Source organism: Montipora foliosa, chromosome 9, assembly GCF_036669935.1.
Source record: "Montipora foliosa isolate CH-2021 chromosome 9, ASM3666993v2, whole genome shotgun sequence".
Taxonomy (NCBI): Eukaryota; Metazoa; Cnidaria; class Anthozoa; order Scleractinia; family Acroporidae; genus Montipora; species Montipora foliosa.
In genome coordinates, this window is record NC_090877.1 from 14,302,773 (window position 1) to 14,324,566 (window position 21,794).

Consider the following 21,794-nt stretch of genomic DNA (forward strand, 5'->3'; position numbering starts at 1 on the left):
GCGACAAGGTGAACTAATATCACAATCACTGGCGTGAAGACTGCGTAAACACGACTACTTCGCATTTCGCATTCAAAACTAGCCTAGCAATTTTTAAATTCATGAAAGTAGAGTTAAAATACAGAAGGTTTGCGAATTCAAATGATGCGAACTTCAAGACAAATCTTGCGAGCCGAACAGTTGACCGTTTTATTCACTGATTAAAAAAAAAAAACTGCGGAAGTGTTGGAAGGCGACGATCAAGGGGAAGGAGCATTTGCCCTTTTTTTTCGTCCCCACCCCGGGGCATTTAGACAGCTTATGTGTCCCCACCCGGGAAATTTGCCCATTTAAAAAAAAAATGCTAATGCCCGGGGGTTAGCCCGGGGTGGGGAAGGGATGGGCACTGCTGGAATTGACTGATGCATAACACTATCTCGCAGCATTGTAGGTAAAAAGAACATTTAATCAATGCAGCAATAAGCAGAACGGTTACCGATTGATGTTTGCAAACTGAGAAACAGTGAATCTGTAGCCACTCCGCGATGCCACCTTTTAGCGCTTATGATTGTTTTTTGAAACAGTTGTCGAAATACAAATGAACTTAATATCTTTTCTAAACCTTGCCTTGTTTTATACTCGGGACAGCTCTTTGACGAAGTGGAGTCTGAGGAGTCAATCAATGAACACGAACTAATTTGATCTATTTCATTCCCAAGTGATCATTCACTTATAACAGATGAGTAAAGAATTTTGAAAACTAGGAAAACAACTCTGAAAACTTAAAGGGGTAGGGCCACCCTATTTTAGTCAAACTTCAAAAGACTAAAAGACGTACTTGTATCAATGAAAACCAAAAAATAATACTGTAGTTTTGTTGTCAATAACCATTGAAGTGCACTGAAGCTATTCTTTGTTCAGTTTGCAGCCAAGGATAGAAGTGATGGAAATGGATTCAACTTGAAGAAAATGGCCAATTTTTTTTCACGTGTAGAGACAGTGTCGTCAGAAAGACACCAAAAATTAAACACGAATAGCGGTTTGTGCCATAAATAGTATTTCATATCTTGTCAGTGGGTTGTCAGGATTGTCGTACGTGTGAACGTAAGTACTAATTTAGAGTTCTACCCACTTTTGACCTAAAAACAGCAAATAAAAAAATGACAGTACCCCTTTAAAACGAAGTTATGGCTTTTCTTTAGCTTGAAGTGTCAGCCGTCTCCTCACCCAAAACACTTCAGACTAGGCTTTTCTTCTGTTTTCACTACATTGTGATTGTTCGTTGGCGAGCACTGAAAAAAAAAATTCATAAACCGAGTACTTTGGCCGACGTAAGGGGCGCCTCCCCCATTCTCCGCGCGGCTTCGCCGTTCGTGTGTGCCTCTCGCGCGCGCGCCACTGAATCAGGCCGACAGCTACGAAGGCTAACACAACTTGACAAAAAATAACAAACTACTTAACCCTTTGATGATGTCTACACGACTTATCTGACAAGGTGTCACGCATGCAACAAGAATATCACCGACGTATCATTTCATGAAACGTGCTCTTGAAAATCTTTAAACGATTTTTGTTCACACCGCAGCCACCACTGAGCTTGCGTGACAAGCACTTTGTAACGAACACGTTCGTTCGCAGCTAATTTTGTCGGAAATAGTTTTGTTGCCAAAACAGTGAAAGATCAATTAGAAACGGATTATATTTCAAAAGCAAGTCACTCAAACTGGCATTATTAAAACAAACCATAATTGCTTTCAGGGAAACCAGCCTAGAAAATGGGAGCGAAATGTCTTTTCCTCGTTGCAAATTCACGCAATAGTTGAATGGAATGCAACAATTCGCTTGACGCAGCCTGGCTCTCTGTCATAACAGTGTCAGTCGCTTTTCAGGTAAGCAATTAGAAGCTGATTTACACTCTTTTGTTTTCTTAAAAACAGTGGGTTGCATTTGCTACTTAAAAAACGCTTTAAGTGATTTGCGTCTCCAAATGATAAGATACTGTTTAATAAAATACCCGATTTAGTTGAGGTTTTGATAGATATTAGTTTGTCGTCAGTTATAAACTTTCATCTCTTGATCCCATGCCTCTAAAGAAACTACGTTTTCCCGAATGCGGCTTATTAATCGTTTCAGTTCAAGAGGAAGTAGGAATATAAAACTTGACAACAGGATATCGATATGAAGACAGAAGTCGGCCTTTTTTCACGACCTCGTGGTAAAGGCTGTCCTAAGCGTACCCGGGAACAAGTGCCATCACTGGCCTAGTGCCTCAAATAAAATCAAATTAAACTCGATAATTCAATTTTTTGTTTTTGATGAAAGAACCCAAAGAAAGACATCTCACAGACATGACGGGTCCGGGACTGACCTCGGGAAATAGACATAGTGGATTCAACCAGGGTAATTGAGTTCTTTGATGAACCTCTAAGTTATCGTGATATTCAATCTAGTTTTACCCTAACCTTAATTGTTTCCCAACGACTTATCCCTCTGTCAGCTGAGTTTTTTTTGTGACGCTGTTTTGTCTGGGAGATCAAAGTGGATGTTTTAAATTAGAGTTGCGCGTACTTGACCAGAAAAGAAGTGAATTTACTATCAGTCAACTCTATCTCATTACAAATTAATGTAAGACAGACAGTTTTGGCTGGTCTAAGATTCAAACTCATGAATGAATTTTGTCTTTCTACTACAGACAGTAGGTTAATTTCAGAGACATCAGATTAGCACCAGAGTAAGATTTCAATCAGTGGGTTAGGGTTTCAATTATGGTCGAAGACTTGATTTATATCACCCGGCTCTGGCAATACTTTCCCACCAAGGCTGCAAAGCCTTAGATTTTTTCTCTCCACTTTTAACTTCCCTATTGATCACCACACTATCGCAACTTGCCTTGTATTGATCCTGTTCCAATTCTGACATGAAAAGTTCACATTTTGCAAAGATCTATTTTATTATTGCAGAGATAAATGGTTAGTTTATTTAAGTGTGCTTAGATATTAAGCTAGTTCAAAGGCACTCCACCTAAATAATTCCAAGGTAACTCTGCGAATGAAACATAACATGGTAAGGAACCCCAATTGGCAGGAGACAACCAGTTGGCTCTTTGCAAAGAGAATAAAGAATAAATCCAGGCTGTGTACAGAGGGGGATTTCTGGAGCAATGACATGCAAATCCAGCACCCAATAACCACTGGACTGACAACACCGACTGAGGGGGGTCTGCTAAAATCCTCTCCTCCTATTAAAGACCCCCTCTTCTGGAGGTACCTAAAGGGAATGGTTCTGAACATGTCCCTTTTTTAGAGAGAGAGTTGACTGTACATTCTTTGACTTTCAGGTATTTTCGTTTGCTGTTTATCAAGCTGGTACCAGACCATACAGCACATTGAACTTGCTTCTTGTCCATGCCCTCATCAACTTTGTCATTGGCTCGGTATTATGGTATTTTGTTGGCTATTCTCTTTCGTTTGGTTTCTCACAAAAGGTGAGTCGATGATCACCACCTCTGCACTACTTTTTCCAAAATGGCTACCATTTGCAAAATGATATTTTGTTTCAATTCAAGTAGTTCCTTGCTTTCTCATTAAAGGCAAAAACTCTTTTCAACAATTTTAAGCTTCAAAATGAAGCAACAAGGGTTTATTGTAATTTATAAAAATTAACCCATTCACACCTCAAACGCTCTAGGGCACCTCCCATTGACGAGTAAAATCATTTGGCGTTAGACAGAATAAAATCTATAACTCTCACTCTCAGGGTTCAATGTGTTAAAAGGGGTGCCATTAATGTGACATTTAAGGTTTTGAAAAAGAAAATAGGCTACCTGACAGCACATGGCTTGAGGACACTAGCATTATTGACTTGAATTTCTAATCTATTTTTCTTTCCTTTGATGCTGACAATATGAGAGCCATCATCATCATTATTGTTAACATTATTTTATATAATCTTGAGGAATCTTTAAATAGGCCCAGGTCAAACGTCAAAATTCACATGAGACAAACTGAATGGAACAAATTACTTTCAGGATAAGTCTGACATTTGGCTCAATTAAGTTTAGCAAAATGTCTTTGGATTGACCAACATATTCTATCTGTCTGCCTCAGTTGGATAGAGGATGTCAGGGGCACCCAATGTCAATTTTTCTGAAAATATCTGTTCGGAAGACAATTTGGGATCTAGAATTTTCGCAAGTTACATTTTTTGTAACATTTCTTGCTTGCATTGCCTGCCTCTCCTAGGATTTTCGAACATCTGAAAAATGGTATAATTGCCCATTTTAAAATGGATTTTTACCCTAAAAAGGTCACCTAGCATTTTCGGGAGCCTTTTTTCTGGCTGAAATTTTCGAGAAGGTAAGTTTTGATACCTATATTTTTCGGATCACTTGACTTTCAGCTAGGAAATCCGAACAGATTAAAAATTTTTAGGGGATAAAAATATGCCTATATCTGCCGTTTAAATACAACTAATTATAAAAGTATGTTTAACAATGCTATAATTAACCCATTGACTCCCAGGGGTTCCCCATTGACGAGTAAAATCGTCTGGCGTTAGACAGAGTAAAATACTAACTCTGGCTGGTTTCGGCTGGTTTGGATGTCAAAGGGTCAAGTGGTTTTGAACTATATTCTCGTTGGATGCCCCTGGGATGTGAAAAGCAACTTAATTTCAGGCGTGTATGCAGCTTTTCCTGCGGGATTATTAGAAAGTACATCTTTTTTTTTATCTCCATGGAATTACATTCTTTTTTCTGTCAATTTCAGGGTTTAATTGGGAGTCTTGATGATGCTTTCTTTTTGGGCTTTTCTGACAAGAACTGCTCAGTCCATGCTGAGTCTGTTCCAGCTACTCTATTTGCAAGTTTTGAAATGATGCTTGCAGTGGTGACACCATTAATGCTTCTTTCTTCCTGGTATGTTTGAAATACTGATTTGGGTTTTGTTTTGCCTGACTTGACAGTCTGGTAATCTAGGCTGACTTCAAAGTCTCTGCGCTTAATCTTTTGATCGGGAAGAATGGTGACTATTCTGACAGACACCATCATATGCCGGGGGCACTGGATCCCAAAGTGTCAGTGTTACATACATGTCACGCATGCATAGTTAATGAGTAAAGGGTTTAGACCTTGTGGTCTGTTTTTGAGGTTAATCAACATGGTGTCAAGTGTGGTTGTTTACCTAGTCGCGAACTAGTGTTCAACTCTCGGAATACGACAGTCAGTGTCCAATTCTTTCAAGTCAGACAATTTGAAGACCCCCTACACAATTGATTGGTCATTTTTTCCTGCATTTTTCCTTCATGTAGGGTGGAACACATAAGCATTCTCGGAGCATTGGTAAGAGAGATAATAAAATTATTGCAGTATAGTTTTTTCACTTGGTTGGGGGTGTGGTTTTTGAGGGAGAAGGCCTCAAAGCTTGGACCATTTCATTATTGCACCCAACACCAGGTTGGAAATGTGAGAATATGACCTGGTACAAATGATAGACACAGGATTACTACATCTGTACAAATTAAAAATGTGTCAGGAAGTGGGATCATATTGACTGGAAAGAAAAGATTGCTGGGCCTACAAAGCTTTTGTAACTGCCTACAGAATCTTCCTTTGGGTGTAAGAACTGACAGGATGGAGAGTTTGGTTTTTAGATAAAGTTTATCAAGAATAAAATTTTATTTTTAGATTATTTATTTGCTATGGCCAATTTTTGTGTACTACCCTATAACTCACTGGATTCGAGGAAATGGATGGCTTCAGGACCACTTTGGAATTATTGACCAATCAGGCAGCTTGACTGTGCATACTTCAACAGGTAATATAAAGGCATTGAAGGGATGATGTTGATCAGAACTGACGATACTGCAGTTAATGTGGACTAAAACATATACAATCCATTATCTTGTACAAACAAAAGTGGTTTCGCAGAGATTCTTGTACATTTTTGTGCAGACAATGATGCACTGTTTAATTGAGTTGTTTTGTCTGACCTTCATTTTTTAATCAAGTCGATATGTCTGGTCTCAGATGACTTGTCTGGGTGATATTTGTCGATTTGCAAGACACTTTAAAAAGTACAGCAAGAAAGTTAAAGGAGATGGCTGGAACTGTTAACGAGACAATCTTTAAGTACCATCCCCTTTTTGCTCTCTTGTTGTATTTTTCTAATGAACTGTCTTGCAAATCACGAAGCATTCAAGACGAGTCATTCCAGTCTCCGAATGGACTCAGATCTGGTGTAGCGGACAATCCTCAAGGATTGGCAACATTTTTTTAAAGTGTACGTCTTCTTAAAAAAGCTGATGCTAAATTCATAATTTTACTATCAATATTATGTGTAGTACCGGTAATTATAAGTAATAAGATACAGTTCTTTGACAGGTGTTTCTGCTCTTGTCTTTACTCGAATTCTTAATAACAAGATTTGCAAGAACCGGACAGAGAGACAGGATCAGCAAAGTACAGAAGAGAAGCACTCACAAAATGTCTTCTTAGTTGCTGGAGGACTCTTTACATGCCTGGGATGGTGCGTCAATGGAGGATATAGCCATACACTATAGAATAACTCAAGAAAAAGAGCATATTGATAATGATCATAATAATAATAATAATAATAATAATAATAATAATAACAATAAAATAATAATAATTAATGCATAAAAATGCATTATAATAAAAAACGTCTCTTTGCTTTTTACATAAATTAAAACTATGTGCACTCAAGCAGAATGATAATGATAAAATAAATATATACTTAATTTCAGATTCACTATTCACTATAAAATGTTTTAAGTAAAAAAGTCTTAAGATTGGATCCAAAAATATCAACAGAGTTTGCTGTTTTAATATTGATGAGCTTTAAACACAGCTGTTCACTTTTTCCAACAGTGTCCTTGGCTAATTAGCCTGACGCTTTACAGACAACAAACAACTGATAAACAAATTCAATCTCGTCTGATACGTTGAAGCTTGGTTTTGTAAAAAGAGAAACATATTGTATCTCACCCACATAAACTAACACATATTTATAGAAAACTAAAAAAACGTGTGGGATATATATTTTGCAAAATAATAAAACAACCTAAAACACTTACTGCATGTAGTTGTGAAAGTGGCATTAAGGTAACAATACAGAAGCATGTCCAAATGTAAAGTAAACTTTTGAAAAGCACTTCACAAAACTACTGAGAGGCATTAAGTTTATTAGACAAAAATTCTCTCATTGTTTTAGTAAAATACATGTACTAAAACAACTAATCACCTCAGTGTCGTTGGCTTGTGAGGTGGATATTTACCTCACTGCTTCATGGCTCAGTATATATCCACCGCTAGCCACCTCCACTTTGGTGAATAGTTGTTATTTGTACAGTTAAGGTTAAGTCCTCTGGCTGGTATTGAATATATTTATCTTCAACTGCAATGTTTCCCCATAGGTATGCCATAAACATTGGAGGTGTGCACAAGTTCAGCAATGCAGCGATCTTGTCACTCATAAATTCGCACTTCTCTGCTTGCACATCTTCAATGAGCTGGGTGACTGTGATGTATCTAACCACAAAGAAACTAAAAATGGTGGATGTGTTACAAGGAATTATGGCTGGACTTGTTGGTATGTAATCAGGTTACATGTACAGGTCTACCAGTAGAAACTTGAAGCATATAATTATTTCCACTGATAATAAGATGACCTCTAGGGGTTCCCAGTGGATGACAGTCACCCCATCCTTGGACTTCCTCCACACCCCTCCCTGCACTCTTCTTAATGGGTTGTTCCAGAAAAAATCCACACAACCCCCCCGACGGATGGGATTTCTGGAAATTCTCGCGGGAGGGGGGGTCAAGGACCCTGGAAATCCAGGCGGGAGGGAGAGTTGAACTCAAAAAAGTCTTCTGCAGGGGTCATCTGAACCGATAGTTCACGCGATTTGAACTTTTAGTTCGGTGACAGTTTAGCACTCTCAGACCCTGAAACTAGTTCACATATTTCTCACCTGACATAAATGATAATCCAAGTTCCTTCGCAGGTCCTTTTATAGCAGAAAAAGCGAACAAGATACTAAAGAAAGAGCCGTCGCAACAATATTGCAACGAAGAGTTTGAAACGCCTGACACATAATTTAGCCAAAGCTTTAGAAATTAAAAAAGAACATCTTCTATGCGTGATTGTGCGTATTTTCTATCAAAAATTATATTTAACCCTAATATTTTTTCCCGGAAATCCAGGCAGGAGGGGGTTTTTTTTGTCTTGGAAATCCAGACAGGAGGGGGGTCTTGGGCTTCAGGAAATCCAGGTGAGAGGGGGAGTTAAAAAACGACCCCATCCGTCGGGGGGTGTGGATTTTTTCTGGAATAACCCAATTTGTACAACAGTCTCTCAGAATCTATCCTATTAAAATAAAAGAGGGGCCAGCTGGTTAAGAAAAGGTTGTCAAATTATTTGAGCAGATTACCTTCTTTATAATGATGTTATTTGTGTAAATTGAGCTTTTCTTAGCAACTTACAAGGCAAACTGTTTTCATCTGCCTAGTACCACCCAGCCATTTATTCCCTAATATAACTAAGAATGAAACTATGAGGACATAGCACAAACTTGTGCCAAATGTAGTAAGCCCACAGTGCGTTACGCTTAAGCTGTCATCATCATAATTATCATATAAATTTATTCATTTTGGATGCAGATTACAATGATAATCCTGTGCAACCTGCAGGAGGGGGACATGGGGGGGCCCTAAACACCGCAACACCGCAAAAAAGAATAACGAACACCGCATCACCGCAAGAAAAGTCGACGAAACACCGTCACCGCAACAATTATTTTTAGCTACATGATTTTAACGTCTACACTTGACATAACACGTTTATACCTGAACAATTTTCCACAAAATAAACACAACTCCTGGTGGTAGCGGTCAAGTTACTTATCAAGTTACGTATTTATCAACGAAAACAGCTTCTCATTGGCAGCTTCAGCGTATTGAAGATTAACTCGACAATGTTGGTCTGTATTTTATTACAAATTAAACACAATGGTACGTGCTTGTCATAAATTATCACGGATAACGAAGTTTACGTGCTGAATTTAGGTCTGAGAAAGATCAAACAAGAAACCACAGCACCGCAAATGATTTCATTTCACCGAACACCGTAGCTTGAGAAACACAAACATCGCACACCGTTGGGTTTGCGATCACCGCAACACCGCAAATTGAGATTTTATTCACCGTATCACCGCATTGAAAAAAGCATCAACACCGCAACACCGCAAATCCCCATGTCCCCCTCCTGCAGGTAGCAACGTTGCACTTTTAAATCGTATGTCATTATCAATAAATTAAGGAAGTAAACAAAACGAAAGAAATGGAAGAAAAGAGTGAGAAACAGAGAAAGAAAGAAAAAAAGAAAGAAATGAGCAGTTACAATAAAATAATTCAAGTTACGGGTTAGTTAATTTATAATTTAGTACATATTTTGCCATCATTAAGAGGAGTGTGGGTGCTTCAACATAAGTGTCCTCAGCATGGAAAATAGCAAAATCATTTCTCCTATTGTCTTTTAAAAATTCTTTTTTGGCAGTTGGTGTACTTGGGGTGGCAGACAGTTTCAAACTTAGGCGCTGAAACATGTAGTTGAATTAAGTCCTGGATGGCTAATTCCCAGGGGGGGGGGGGTACTCGATGTATCCCTGGTTGGGGAGGTGCGGCGCGGCCCCTCATACCCTGACCCTGTTTAAGACAAATATCGCTGATTTTCCTACGCATTTAAAGACAGAATTCCGATTTTTGATACCCTGTTTAAGACATTTAATCCAGTTTAAGACAAAAATTCATAAATCGATACCCTGATTAAGACAAAAAATGATAAATTCGATACCCTGCTCAAGACAAAAATCCCGAAAAGCATACCCTGGCTGGCCGCACGTCCCCATTAAGCCCTTATAAGGGAGTACCGCCCCCCCCCCCTTCCTCTCAGTTACCTCAATGACCCTTGCATTTACTCCTCAGTTGTGGCGTTTTTGTTGCCTCAGTAATTTATTCGATAAAGATCCTGTCACTTGGCTAAGTCCTTGAGCAACTTTAACTTTTGATTCCCCTTCAATTTACTGCATGCATTACTAGGTATAAGTGCCTGTTCTGGTTCTGTAGACGTCTGGGCCTCCTTAATTGCTGGACTATTCACTGGCTTGATTTCATCTGCTATCTTGTGGTCAGTTCAGAAACAGCAACCGCTATGGACTAGTAAAGGATCACTTGATATCACATATGTCCATGGCATTCCTGGCATTGTTGGGACGATAACAGGTAATGTAAAGTAATATACTACTGCTATAAATTTTGATTTAACAAGTTCGCAGATAAACATTTTACATGTACTTGTAAAAACAAGCGATGAAATGCGACGACGCTTTGACCATTGTACAGTCATTTTCAAGTCCAAGTCCAAGTCCAAGGTCATAAAAATTCTGCATACATACAAATTTGGAACAATAAGAGGCTCAAATATTTGCTTGAGGTGGCTGAAACCAGTTTCAAAACTTAAAAGAAACGTTCTTATTAGAAGGGTTGACACTACAACACTTTATCACTTAACGGCAATGCTATGGTACCTACTATATCAAACACCAACTATTGCTGAAAAAGATTCGGTCATTTTTGTGGCGTAAAAAGTTACCATGGCAACAGGAAAGCCCTGCAAAAACACCCCATATTTCGGCTTTAACTGCTCATATCTCATAAACGAACCGGGTGACCGCCATTTTTATTTCTGAAATGTGATCAGAGCCACCTTAAATAATTCAGAATTTAAGGTAGATGTGAATCCGCACCACAGAATTTCTTAAACCTTGCAGAGAGTTTTTTTGCGGGAGGGTGCGATCCAACGAGGATAGGGACCAAACGGAGTCTCTAGGGGGATGCGGGGGCATGCTTCCCGCGCCAATTACGAGACAAATGGGCGCGCAAAGAACCAATCAGATTCGAAATTTGTGTAATAGTTACAATTACAAGTAAAATCGTGGTGGATTAGACAAAGTAAAATCTGTAAGTGGCCGTGTTAGCAGGGAAAGGGTTAGAGGTAAAATCGAGTAAAATCGTCTGGTGTTACGCCTTTTAACTAATTAAAATTAAATTGTGCCTCAGTGCAAAATCCATTGAAGAAGCATGTATTGACACCACGTAATTGCATCTTTTCCACAGCTGGTCTATTCGCAAAGTCTTCAGTGGATTTAAAAACTGCAGATGGAGCATTTTACTCTAATGGAGCACAGCTTGGTGTCCAGTTACTGGGCGTTGTCACAGCGCTAACATGGTCTCTTCTATGTACATATGCATTGACATGGCTTATAAGATTAACTGTAAGTTTTGTTTTCCCGATTGTTTGTCTAAGCGAGGCTAAGAAGTTGGGAAAGAGAGAGGGAGGGGTGGTGTGATAAGGTTCTGTAAGAAGTGGTAAGGTTTCTACAGGCTACGTGGCCCAATCTCGGCTTCTGAAGCAAAGGGCGACTAGGAGTATTTCTACTCCCCCCGCTCCCCTGGATGGGATGCAAGTCCATCGCAAGGTTATCCCGTAACAACGAATTGCTGTTCAAAATGACGGTGGCGCAAATTTCCGTTTCGTAAACAGTCTCTGAACTCGTCCATTTGGACGACACGTAGAACTATATTCACTGTTAAATTTTTCATTTGCAAATGAGGAAAAAAAGAACTTAATATAGGACTAGATTAGCAGCTTATGTCACTTAGAATTTTGAAAAAAACTTAGAAAAAATTTAGAAAAAGAATTTAGAAAAAGTTACGTGTACGATGTCGAATTCGGTTTCATGGCTGAAGCGCAGGCGCACTTAACCGCCACGCTACCGAACTAACCACTTCAATTAATGCAATTTTAAAGTATTTAAATGAAGCTAAGCCTAACAATTCATTGAAAGCTAACCGAATAAAAAGCCTTGGTTACTAGGAATGGCATTGACCGTCAAAAATGGTGGCAGCGTCCGGGAAATAGGAAAACAAAAGCAAGCGATGATGAAAAATGTTTAAAGATGTATGTCGGATACAAAAGCTTCTATGAAAAGTTTTCAAACAAGTTTGATTGTAAAAATATTCTGGTGGTTTAAAGTACGGTTTTTGTAGGTTCTCTTAAAATGTTGAGTTTATTTCCATCATGTGATTCATTGGCTCTGAAAATCTGTAAAGGGAGCGGTCAATCAAATATTCTTAAGTGCACGTCGCTTTAATTTTGTTTTGAACTTTCTTATTGCAATCCAATATAGGTTGGTTTGAATGCTTGTGACCTTGAGGAATCTTTTGGCTCATTTAAGACCTCGCAAAATTTAGCGATATTTCTTAAATTTAGCAAGGAGAAAGAATTTCTTCGTCAAAAACTATTCAAGGCCGTAGTTGAAGGCGATTTACAAGAATTAAATACCTTGACTGAAAAGCAAGTGGACGTTGGCATTCAGGACTTCGACAAACGAACTCCTCTGTAAGTTGTTGTGAATTTATTACAAGGTTTTTCATCGGATATGTGGTTATTCTCTGTACATTCCTGCTACACATTTCAAAGGTGTAACGCCCACTGCCATTGGCTATTTAGAGGTCACATGGTACTGACGACATTGGACATACATCGCGCGCGTAAGATCTTGCTACCGCACGTGATCAGAACGTGAGCTTTCTCCCGGCTATCTGAAGCTGATTGCCGCCCGAAGTAAAAAGAGAGTTTCCTAATGAAACTCAGGAAGACACTGTAGACTCGATAATAGAAAAAGATTCCAGTCACTACTTGCACAATCCCATAATACACCTCTATTACCCCCCAAAACTTTTGCATAACCATTGTTTGCAATTTCTCATGGAACATAAAAATGTCCCAAGAGAAGTCGAAAACAATGCCTATGCAGATTTTTGGGGCGTAAAAGAGGTGTATTATGGGATTTGTGCAAGTAGTGAATAATAGCCTGCGAGCAGGCTCTCCGAGGAACTCTGGTTGGGGTAGAGAGGGAGAGTGCGAGTACGAATACACAGAATGCAACCAAACGTCAATGCTCGGGTTGGGTCCATCAAATACTTGATCCCGTAAACAATTATTCCATGAGGTTTTGTCATATCGGTAATTATCAGGGTCTAGGCTAGTGGAAACCGACTGATTCCACTTGCCAAGACGGTAATTACTTGTATACTGCTATAAAAGGAATCTGATTCAAGCGTCAAAAGCAGTGTCACTTGGGACCTGTGTTTGATTTCTTTTTCAACGATCAATTTTGGCGCTCCTTCTCGTTTATAATTTTGATATCGACGTATTGGGGAACACTCTGTCCTCAGTTATTGAACCTATTTGTTGATTTATAGTCACGTGTCCTGTAGCCGTGGGCACCTCAATTGCGTCAAGTTCCTTTTGCGGCAGCCGGGTGTGGACATTCATGCTAGAGACCGCTGGAGAGCATCACCACTCTCTGGTAAGTTTTTGCTTTGTGCATTCAGAGGAATTAAAAGGAAAGTGTGTTTGTGATATTTTAATTTTGAACCGTGTCTAAAATCCCCAATCTAGTATGAAACTCCTAACGTTAACATAAAAAGTAAGGAAAGAGAGAAAAGCCTCTCTATCGAAACAATTCCTTTTTCTCGGAAGCAAATCTTGTCGTTACCTTCAAATTTTTGGGGGTTTCACGTTACGTCACTTTCTGTGATTGGCCACATGACAACCCGTTTCCCGCGCTGTGAGGTGTTTTATTTTCGCTGAGTATAATTCTCCTCTCGACTTGGGGAACACTCGACTTTTGTCAAGAGAACCCATTTATGAAACTAAGACTATTCTAACAAGACAAGGAAACAAAAATTAATGCAAAGAGGGGTTGAAATAGTCCCTTTTACCGCGAAATGGCGTCCAGGGATTCTATTGTTTCGAGGAATATATATAATGGGATGCTCAGGTGGCAAATGCACTTCTGTTTCGTGTGTAAATGTGGTTTTTGTTTTATATTTTTTAAGCTAGTTTGATATTTAGATCCCCTGTTTTAGATTAATTATCTGAGCGGAAAAAAAGTAAAACTGGAAAATTCTGCGGAACCAAAGGCAAATTTATACGCATAACATGTATACATTTGTCCCTTGGGTATCTCATATTATATCCTCTGGCCCCAGTTGTTCGAAGGGTGAATAACGTTATCCACTGGATAACTCAATTGATTTTGCTAGTGTTTATCCGCTGGATAGTGAGTGATCCGGTGGATAGCGCTATCCACCCTTCGAACAACCGAGACCAGGACAATAGAATCCAAGATGGCCGCAGGTCTATCGAATCTTAATTGGTGTCCATTTTCGCAGAGGCTGTGCAGCACGGTCACGATCAAGTTGTACGGTGTCTTTTACGTCACGAGGCGAGCTGGTCTGAAGATGGAATCGGAGATCTGTTATGCAGTGCTGTAGGTATGCTATAAATGAAGCGCACAGATTTGCTTGCTTTTCAGTTTGAGCATTTCTCAAATTTAGAATCCGAAGCAATTGAAAACGGTAAATTGTTTTTCTGCATAACAACGCCGCATACGAATTTTTGGGGTGGTATGAAAGGTTTCAGAAACTTGGTGTGCGCGCTTATTTCGGTGATTAACCAGGAGAAATATTTCATGATATTTTTTTGGTGAATTTTGTACACTGTTGGGATGGTAAAAAGTAGGCATCAAGTAGCCTATACTTTGGCTTTTGATTTGGTCGATATCTGGTCGAAAGGACACCAACAGATGGTAGTTGGGAGTCTCGGCAATCGCCTCGTGTGTCACTTTTTTGTTCTTACCACATTTTGACGTCATCTTTGATCTAATAGGGAGCTTAAGCACGCACGTTTTTGAGATGCGGACGGCAACCGGAAGTGAGCTGTTTTCCCTTTTTAACTTCACACAACTACATTTACATTGATAAGTATCTTTTCTCCATTAGAGATGTTTAGTACAAAAATGTGGGAGACACCACTGTCCTGGGACGAGAAATTTTCTCTTCCGGTTGCCGTCCGCGTCTCAAAAACGCGCGTGTTTAAGCTCCCTATTATTTAGTGGGTGGCGCGGTGGTCTCATGGTTAGTGCGCTCGACTCCGGAGCGAGTGGTCCGGGTTTGGGGACATTGTGTTGTGTTCTTGGGCAAGACATTTTACTCTCACGGTGCCCTTCTCCACTCAGGTGTATAAATGGGTACCGGCGAATCTAATGCTGGCGGTAACCCCGCGATGGACTAGCATCCCATCCAGGGGGGAGTGGAAATACTCCTACTGGCTTCATGCTACGGGAACCGGGGATAAGCTCCGGCGTAATGCAGACTTTACCTTACCGTTACCTTTGACCTATTAGGGAGCTTAAACACGCAAGTTTTTGAGACGCGGACGGCAACCGGAAGTGAGCTGTTTTCCCTTTTAACCTGTTTTCACAGAACCACATTTAGATTGCTAAGTATCTTTTCTCCGTTATAGATGATTAGTATAAAAATCTGGGAGACACCACTGTCCTGGCACGCGAAATGTTATCTTCCGGCTACCGTCCGCGTCAAAAAAATGCGCTTGCTTAAGCTCCTTATTAGGGGGCTTAAGCACGCGTGTGTTTGAGACGCGGACGGCAACCGGAAGAGAACATTTTCCGTGCCATGCCAGGGCAGTGGTATCTCCCAGATTTTTATACTAATCATTTCGAATGGAGAAAAGATACTTTGCAATCTAAATGTGGTTGTGTAAAGACAAGTTAAAAGAGAAAACAGCTCACTTCCGGTTGCCGTCCGCGTCTCAAAAACGCGCGTGTTTAAGCTCCCTAACCGTCACTGAACAGGCGCACGGCAACATGGAATCTATTTGTTAAACGGAGAGATTTAGGATGGCGTCCACGTGAACGGAAAACGGCAAACGACAGGCTGATGCTTTTCATAAAAGCATGAAAACTTTCTAATTCTAACAAGTCTTTCTTTTCTCTAATCCGACGATTAGAGCCGCACGGACCCGCTTAGGCCACCTTCCTTGCGATTCGATTATCTATAGGATTGCGTCAGCGGGATACTAAACCTCGCTACTGACCACCAAAACAGTGAGTTGACGGTTATCATCTGTGCATTCTTTAAAGTGAAAAATGATGGCGAGGAACTTCAGCGGCTGGTTGCCCTGGGCATTGATGTAAACGCCCCAAATTCTGAGGGTAGTGCAGCCATGCATATAGCGGCCACTGTTGGGAGCAGAGGAATGATACAATACCTCCTTGATCAAGGAGCCGATATCAATGCCGTTGACTCTATGGGGAATACACCTTTGAACGTAAGTGAGCTTTCTGTTTAATTGCGTGCGCTTTAGAAAAACACTGAAACACTATGTATGGCCAAGAGAAAATGAGGGGACAGAGAAGGAGGCTCCCGGTTCAGCCCTTGGGATATGTCAAGTCCACGAAAGTTATTTTTGGACGAGCGGAAGTCTTCCGAGACGTCCGCATGCAGGCCAACCTCGGTCCGATGTTTGAAAGAAAATATATATTCATCAGCCTTCCACGTGCGCCATCATTTTCTCTTTTCACTAAGAACCTGAGAGCGAGGCAAGACTGCATGCGGACGTCTCAGAAGACAGACTTCCGCTAGAACAAAGACTTCCGCTCGTCTAAAAATAACTTTCGTGGACATAACATATCCCGGCCAACGCCTTGAGCCTCCCTCTCTGTCCCCTCATTTTCTCTTGGTATGGCATAGCAATTTTCTAAGAAAGACTCCTTGAAAACTCAATTCCTGGTTCTTGAAAACTCCTTGAATACTCCTGGAATTTTATAGGCAAAATGGAGCACGAACTATGAAAATTGTTCCACGGCGCGCAATGCCTGTCGGTTAAAGGTGGGTCTGTCACAGGAAGTGATGAACTTATGGCCCTCAAAAATACTAACAGATAGATTAAAATGTAAAATTATGCTAGAAACTAACCCTTGTCTAGAATTTCTGTGGCACGTTAAACAACCTTCAAACAATCAGCGAGTAGCTAGGGTATGGAGTTCCCGGTGTTGAGGTCTCACAAATGCGTGACACCAGTAGTTATGGGAGTTTGGTTTTTACGTCCGGTTGAGCTGTGGTGCCTGTGGAGCACCACCATAAACGTGATGTCATAAAAAGAATGGATTTTGTCGTGATTGGATGTTTCCAGGAGCGAATTAGATAACAGGGTTTCTCCATCAATTTGCGTCTTGACCCAGCACAGTCACAAATGGACTTATTTTTAGATATACTTGACGCGTGAAAACAAACAAAGGGCCTCCACTTAAACTAATCAGGAGAAGCCATGTCACGCGTGACTGCTTCTGCCATTTTTTTTTTTCAGGGACATGCCAACTAATTTTCGCAGGAACTAGTTTTCTAAAAATAGAATGATTTTTGACTGTAGCCACTCATTGCACAATGACACTCTTATCTAATTCACTCTTGATTGTTCGTAATAAATATATATGCAGTTTGAGTTGAACGCCCCACGACTGTAAAGAACGAAGGGGCCAGTTTCAAAAGAAACTGCGGTGCTGTGTCGGTGCGAATGAAACACGAATGAATCAAAAAAAGTTGATAACGATCTGAAGTCGTTCTTACAGTGGTTAATTTTTGTTTATCAACTCGTTTCCAAATTACAAAACGATTTGAGTCGCGCTTTTGTTGTCTGTGAATAGGCTTTCGTAAGACATGACTTATAATTTTGTCTCATTAGTACAGTGTTCTCGTCAGGATTTTGTCTTAGGGACTCCCATGGCCCTGCAGGAGCTTAAGTGGGACAAAGGTACTTTCGCCTTATGACTAGGGTTGGAAAAAATCCTTCGCGATTTCTCTGTCGGTCCATTTCATCAAGGCACGTTCAGTAAGATTGGAACTCTGACTGTCCTGACTTGCAATGGTGGCCTTTCGACAATGTTGTAAATGTATTTGATTTGTTTGCCTCGAGACAGATCTCACAGGTCATGATATTTTTGTCGGCGTCATTGGCAAGCCAAGTGTATTTCGACTGCCGTTCACTCTGAAAAACACGGTCTTGCATCAGTGAAACTGCTTTTTGATCTTTGCTTGCTACGTTGTTCTTTTCATCGTCTTCTTCGCCAGCGTTTCGATGATCTTTTACACTTTCTTAAATCCTTGGCTCTTGGGCGAAACAATCTAATTTTCTCTGTGCCACGACGAATAACATGAACCCGTGCTCTAAATTATGTGTTACACAAGGACCTACCGGATCCAATATGGCGGTCAAGATGTCGAAGCTGTGCTGCGCGGTGAATACTTGTTTCCATACCTCAAAGTGCCCTTGGACGTGAGGAGCCTGGAACAACAAAACTGAAACAACCCAAACACATACAAAAATGCTAACCTTAGGCCTAAACATTATCTAAAGCATATTGTTTAGGCCTAAGGTTAGCATTTTTGTAAAGGTTTGGGTTGTTTCAGCTATTGTACCCTTGTTTCAGTTTTGTTGTTGCAGGCTCCTCACGTCCAAGGGCACTTTGAGATATGGAAACAAGTATTTACCGTGTTACGCTGGTGTGGCTGACGAAGGCAAAAGTCAATAAAATTGAAGGCTTTCAATACTTTGATAAACTGTTTCCATTCAGTTGAAGAAGCAAAGAGCTGGAGTATTCGCTTGACCATTAAAACACTGCTAACTTACTTGTTAAAGTCTGTTTTGGTCGTAGCATCCTTTTGCAGCCACGTGGGCGCTTTTGCATGGCTTTTAATGCGCCATTTGTATTTTTCTTGTCGGAATCCCGCTAGGGCGCGGCTGGTGAGAACACTGTAATAGCATACGTCCGTCGTTTTCTAGTCTATGAGCCAAAAAATCAGCACTGAATATCATTGAAAGTCCATTGCATAATGAGCTATCTCTCAAACTTTGAGCGCAGTTTACCAGATGATCTCTGAGTAATGACGCTTCGAAGATTAGAAATTTTCCAAAGAATGCATGGTCTCTTTAGCGCTTTTGCCAAACAAAATGTTATCAGTTTTTGATGGCTAATAACTCGCCCGTTATCAAAGCTAAAAGGCTTACACAATTGGAGATTTAACTAACTTTAACACGTTCTTCTACCTTTTGCAGTCAATTTGTGGATAACATGATGCCTTCTGTTAGCAAACTTAGCGAATTTAGTTTTGCCTTAAGCCCCTTTAAAGGTAGTGGCTAATTTATGTGTTAAGGTAGTCACTTGTTTTTTTTATTCATTTACTCATTGATTTTCCAGTACTCGGATATGCATGAGCATCGCGCGGTCAGTCATTTACTGGAGGGCCTGGGCGCTAGGCGGTTATCCCACCATTACAGTGCGCATGAAATCTGTGAAGTGGCGAGCACGGGGAACCTGCAAATGCTGCGTCACATGGTTCATAATGGAGCCACAGTGTGTTTTAGAGACTTGAACAAACGTACACCGCTGTGAGTATACGAGTTGTCGACTATACGGCTTATTAGGGGATAAGGCGAGGCTATTAAAGCCTCTCAGAAAACACTTTGACTATTGCTACGTCGTAGCCTCGTTTGCATATACAAAGACAAAGATGGCAGTTTTCGATGTAAAAATGCCTTTTTTTGTAGCACCATTGTTGTTCTAGGCTGTACTTTCCCTTTAAGCAAAGACGCGACGACTAGGAGATCGAGAGAGTAAAAAACAATTCGTTTTATGAGCAGAACGTGGTAATTCTTGTGCCTGACTGCTGAATTGAAGTGAAGTACATTTACTCGTCATTCCGGTCGGGTCTTTTCGGGACTAATTTGCAATGTTAAGTGGGAGACTTTCGCCTACTGCTTGTTAAGCAAAATTGATAAAAAGGTTTGTTCTAAACTGAACTGTGGTGCTGCGTCGCTGGGGAAGTGAAACAAATTAATGTGTTTTTCAACTGAGTTGATAGGTTATTATTTAACACCATAAAGAAATTTGAAAGCTCTGATAAAGAGCTAACGCTCGAAAAGTCACTGAGCTTTCAATTTTTTTTACGGTGGTCAATTTCTCAAATCAACTCCGTCAGTAAACCCATTTCTGTTCTTGTTTAACAGTTCACAGTTAATTACGGAAGCGAAAGATGCCTCCGTCTTGAACTTCAAAAAAACTTGCCTTTCTAGCTAGGGAAAAGTAACTGAGATAAACATGTCCTTTGTCTCTTTTTTCAGACACGTTAGTGCTGCTGAGGGTCATTTGGACGTTTTGAAATTTCTACTCTTGCAACCTGGGATTCATATCAACGCCAGGGATGCAAACGATTTTACTCCACTTCTCTGTGAGTTTTCAACCTTTTTTGTGTTTTTATTCCCTGCTAGCAGAGGTCTCCTTTCTTTTGCGTGCACTGGGCTGACGAGTACGAGAAATGAGACCCCTGCTCTAGGTCGAAACTCACTGTGTTGGGAATGCGCTGCGATTACTTAGCGACCGAATCCTCACGTGACGCTTCATGTTGTTTGTGGGCTCACTTAACAACAGCGGAATTACTGTAAAGGAATGCGCGGGACACAGCGGGCTCAAGTCACAGTCAGCAAACATATCATGGGGCATGCGGTTTGAAGAGTGCCGTCTAAGGTTGTGGACGGCGGTTGGATCACAGTGAGTTTCGACCCATGGCAGAGGTCCCTTTTCCCAAACTCGTCAGCCCAGCGTAAAAAAAGGCAAGAGAGCTCTGTTAGCGGGGAAGTGTCTTTATTGGGTATTGTGCAAAATCGAAGGCGCAAATTAACAAAGGGAATCCACGGTAACCAATTAAAACTCGAGACGTGATTGTTATTGAATTTTGGCCGGGATTTGCCATCTCCCACCAGATGTTCGCTTCCGTCGCTCTTCCGTATGAATTTCGCTCAACTAACGAAGAAGGCTACGTCACATCCTCGGAACATCTATCTCTTATTAGACTTTATTAGACTTAAAATCAACATTATTTAAGTTTAAGCACCCCTCTCAAAAGTGCTGATAAGTAGTATTGACATCTAAGCACCCATTTTGCAAGGAGTATCGGTGTCCTTCATTAATTGTAAAAACTATTTCCACCAATGGAATACATTGACAATTAAGAAGTTGTCGAATGATTTTGTCGTTAGTCGACTGGCAAATAAAGTTCTTACGACGGGAAAGTGTCTAGTCTTCTTGCGCTGGAGCTCTAATCGGGGACACTGTAAACTGAAATCTACAAATTTACGCAAATCGAATCAAATGTTGCTTTTTTGAGGAGAGGGGAAAACTGGAGTACCCGGAGAAAAACGTCTCGGAGCAGAGAAGAGAGTCAACAAACTCAACCCCACGTATGACGCTGAGTCAGAGAATCGAACCCAGGGCACATTGGCGGGAGGCGAGTGCTCTCACCACTGCGCCAATTTTAGGGATTATAGTCGTCTTTTCCCATCGTTTACACACGATTTGCGTTCGGTTTCCTTCGTTAAAATGTCTCGTATTACTCTAATTACCATTAGTACCTTCGCCGTTGACTTTTAATAAGCTACATAAAATATTCACATCTTTGCATTATAACATAAACAAGATGGCGATCATTTCGCTATCCACTGTGATTTTAGGCGGAGTCTTTAAATGCCAATTACTGGTCCCCTTCAATATCGTATTACCTCACTTCGCAGGGGTAAGAGGCGAAATGGTATAACAGTCATTTCCTTGCGCTTTTGGAGTATTAAAACGCTTTGTACCTTTGAAGGCCAAACGTTTCAAGTTGCGATTGTTTTGTTTTCCGTGTTCTTGAAACTTGTTCGTTGAAAGATAGTTTTCCCAAAATAAGCAGATGTTCGTTTTACGAATGACTTTTCGGGCAACGCGAAAAGTTTTCTGGGACTTTGAGAAACAGACCGCTTGTCCAACTTATCGTGTCA

At 40.5% G+C, this 21,794-nt stretch overlaps 1 protein-coding gene across 1 annotated transcript in view; it reads left to right on the forward strand.

Annotated features, from left to right (window-relative positions):
- Positions 1-1,397: 1,397 nt before the first annotated feature.
- LOC137972191 (uncharacterized) overlaps positions 1,398-21,794 on the forward strand; it is a 41,559-nt gene continuing 21,162 nt past the window's right edge. The window contains exons 1-16 of the mRNA XM_068819045.1: positions 1,398-1,474; positions 1,738-1,868; positions 3,317-3,463; positions 4,746-4,894; positions 5,287-5,317; positions 5,663-5,792; positions 6,359-6,503; positions 7,411-7,586; positions 10,094-10,276; positions 11,171-11,328; positions 12,244-12,455; positions 13,322-13,428; positions 14,297-14,398; positions 16,066-16,253; positions 19,180-19,370; positions 20,103-20,209. Of these exons, the coding sequence (XP_068675146.1) occupies positions 1,803-1,868; positions 3,317-3,463; positions 4,746-4,894; positions 5,287-5,317; positions 5,663-5,792; positions 6,359-6,503; positions 7,411-7,586; positions 10,094-10,276; positions 11,171-11,328; positions 12,244-12,455; positions 13,322-13,428; positions 14,297-14,398; positions 16,066-16,253; positions 19,180-19,370; positions 20,103-20,209 (2,092 nt within the window). The 5' untranslated portion in view covers positions 1,398-1,474; positions 1,738-1,802. The remainder of the gene's footprint in view (positions 1,475-1,737; positions 1,869-3,316; positions 3,464-4,745; positions 4,895-5,286; positions 5,318-5,662; positions 5,793-6,358; positions 6,504-7,410; positions 7,587-10,093; positions 10,277-11,170; positions 11,329-12,243; positions 12,456-13,321; positions 13,429-14,296; positions 14,399-16,065; positions 16,254-19,179; positions 19,371-20,102; positions 20,210-21,794) is intronic.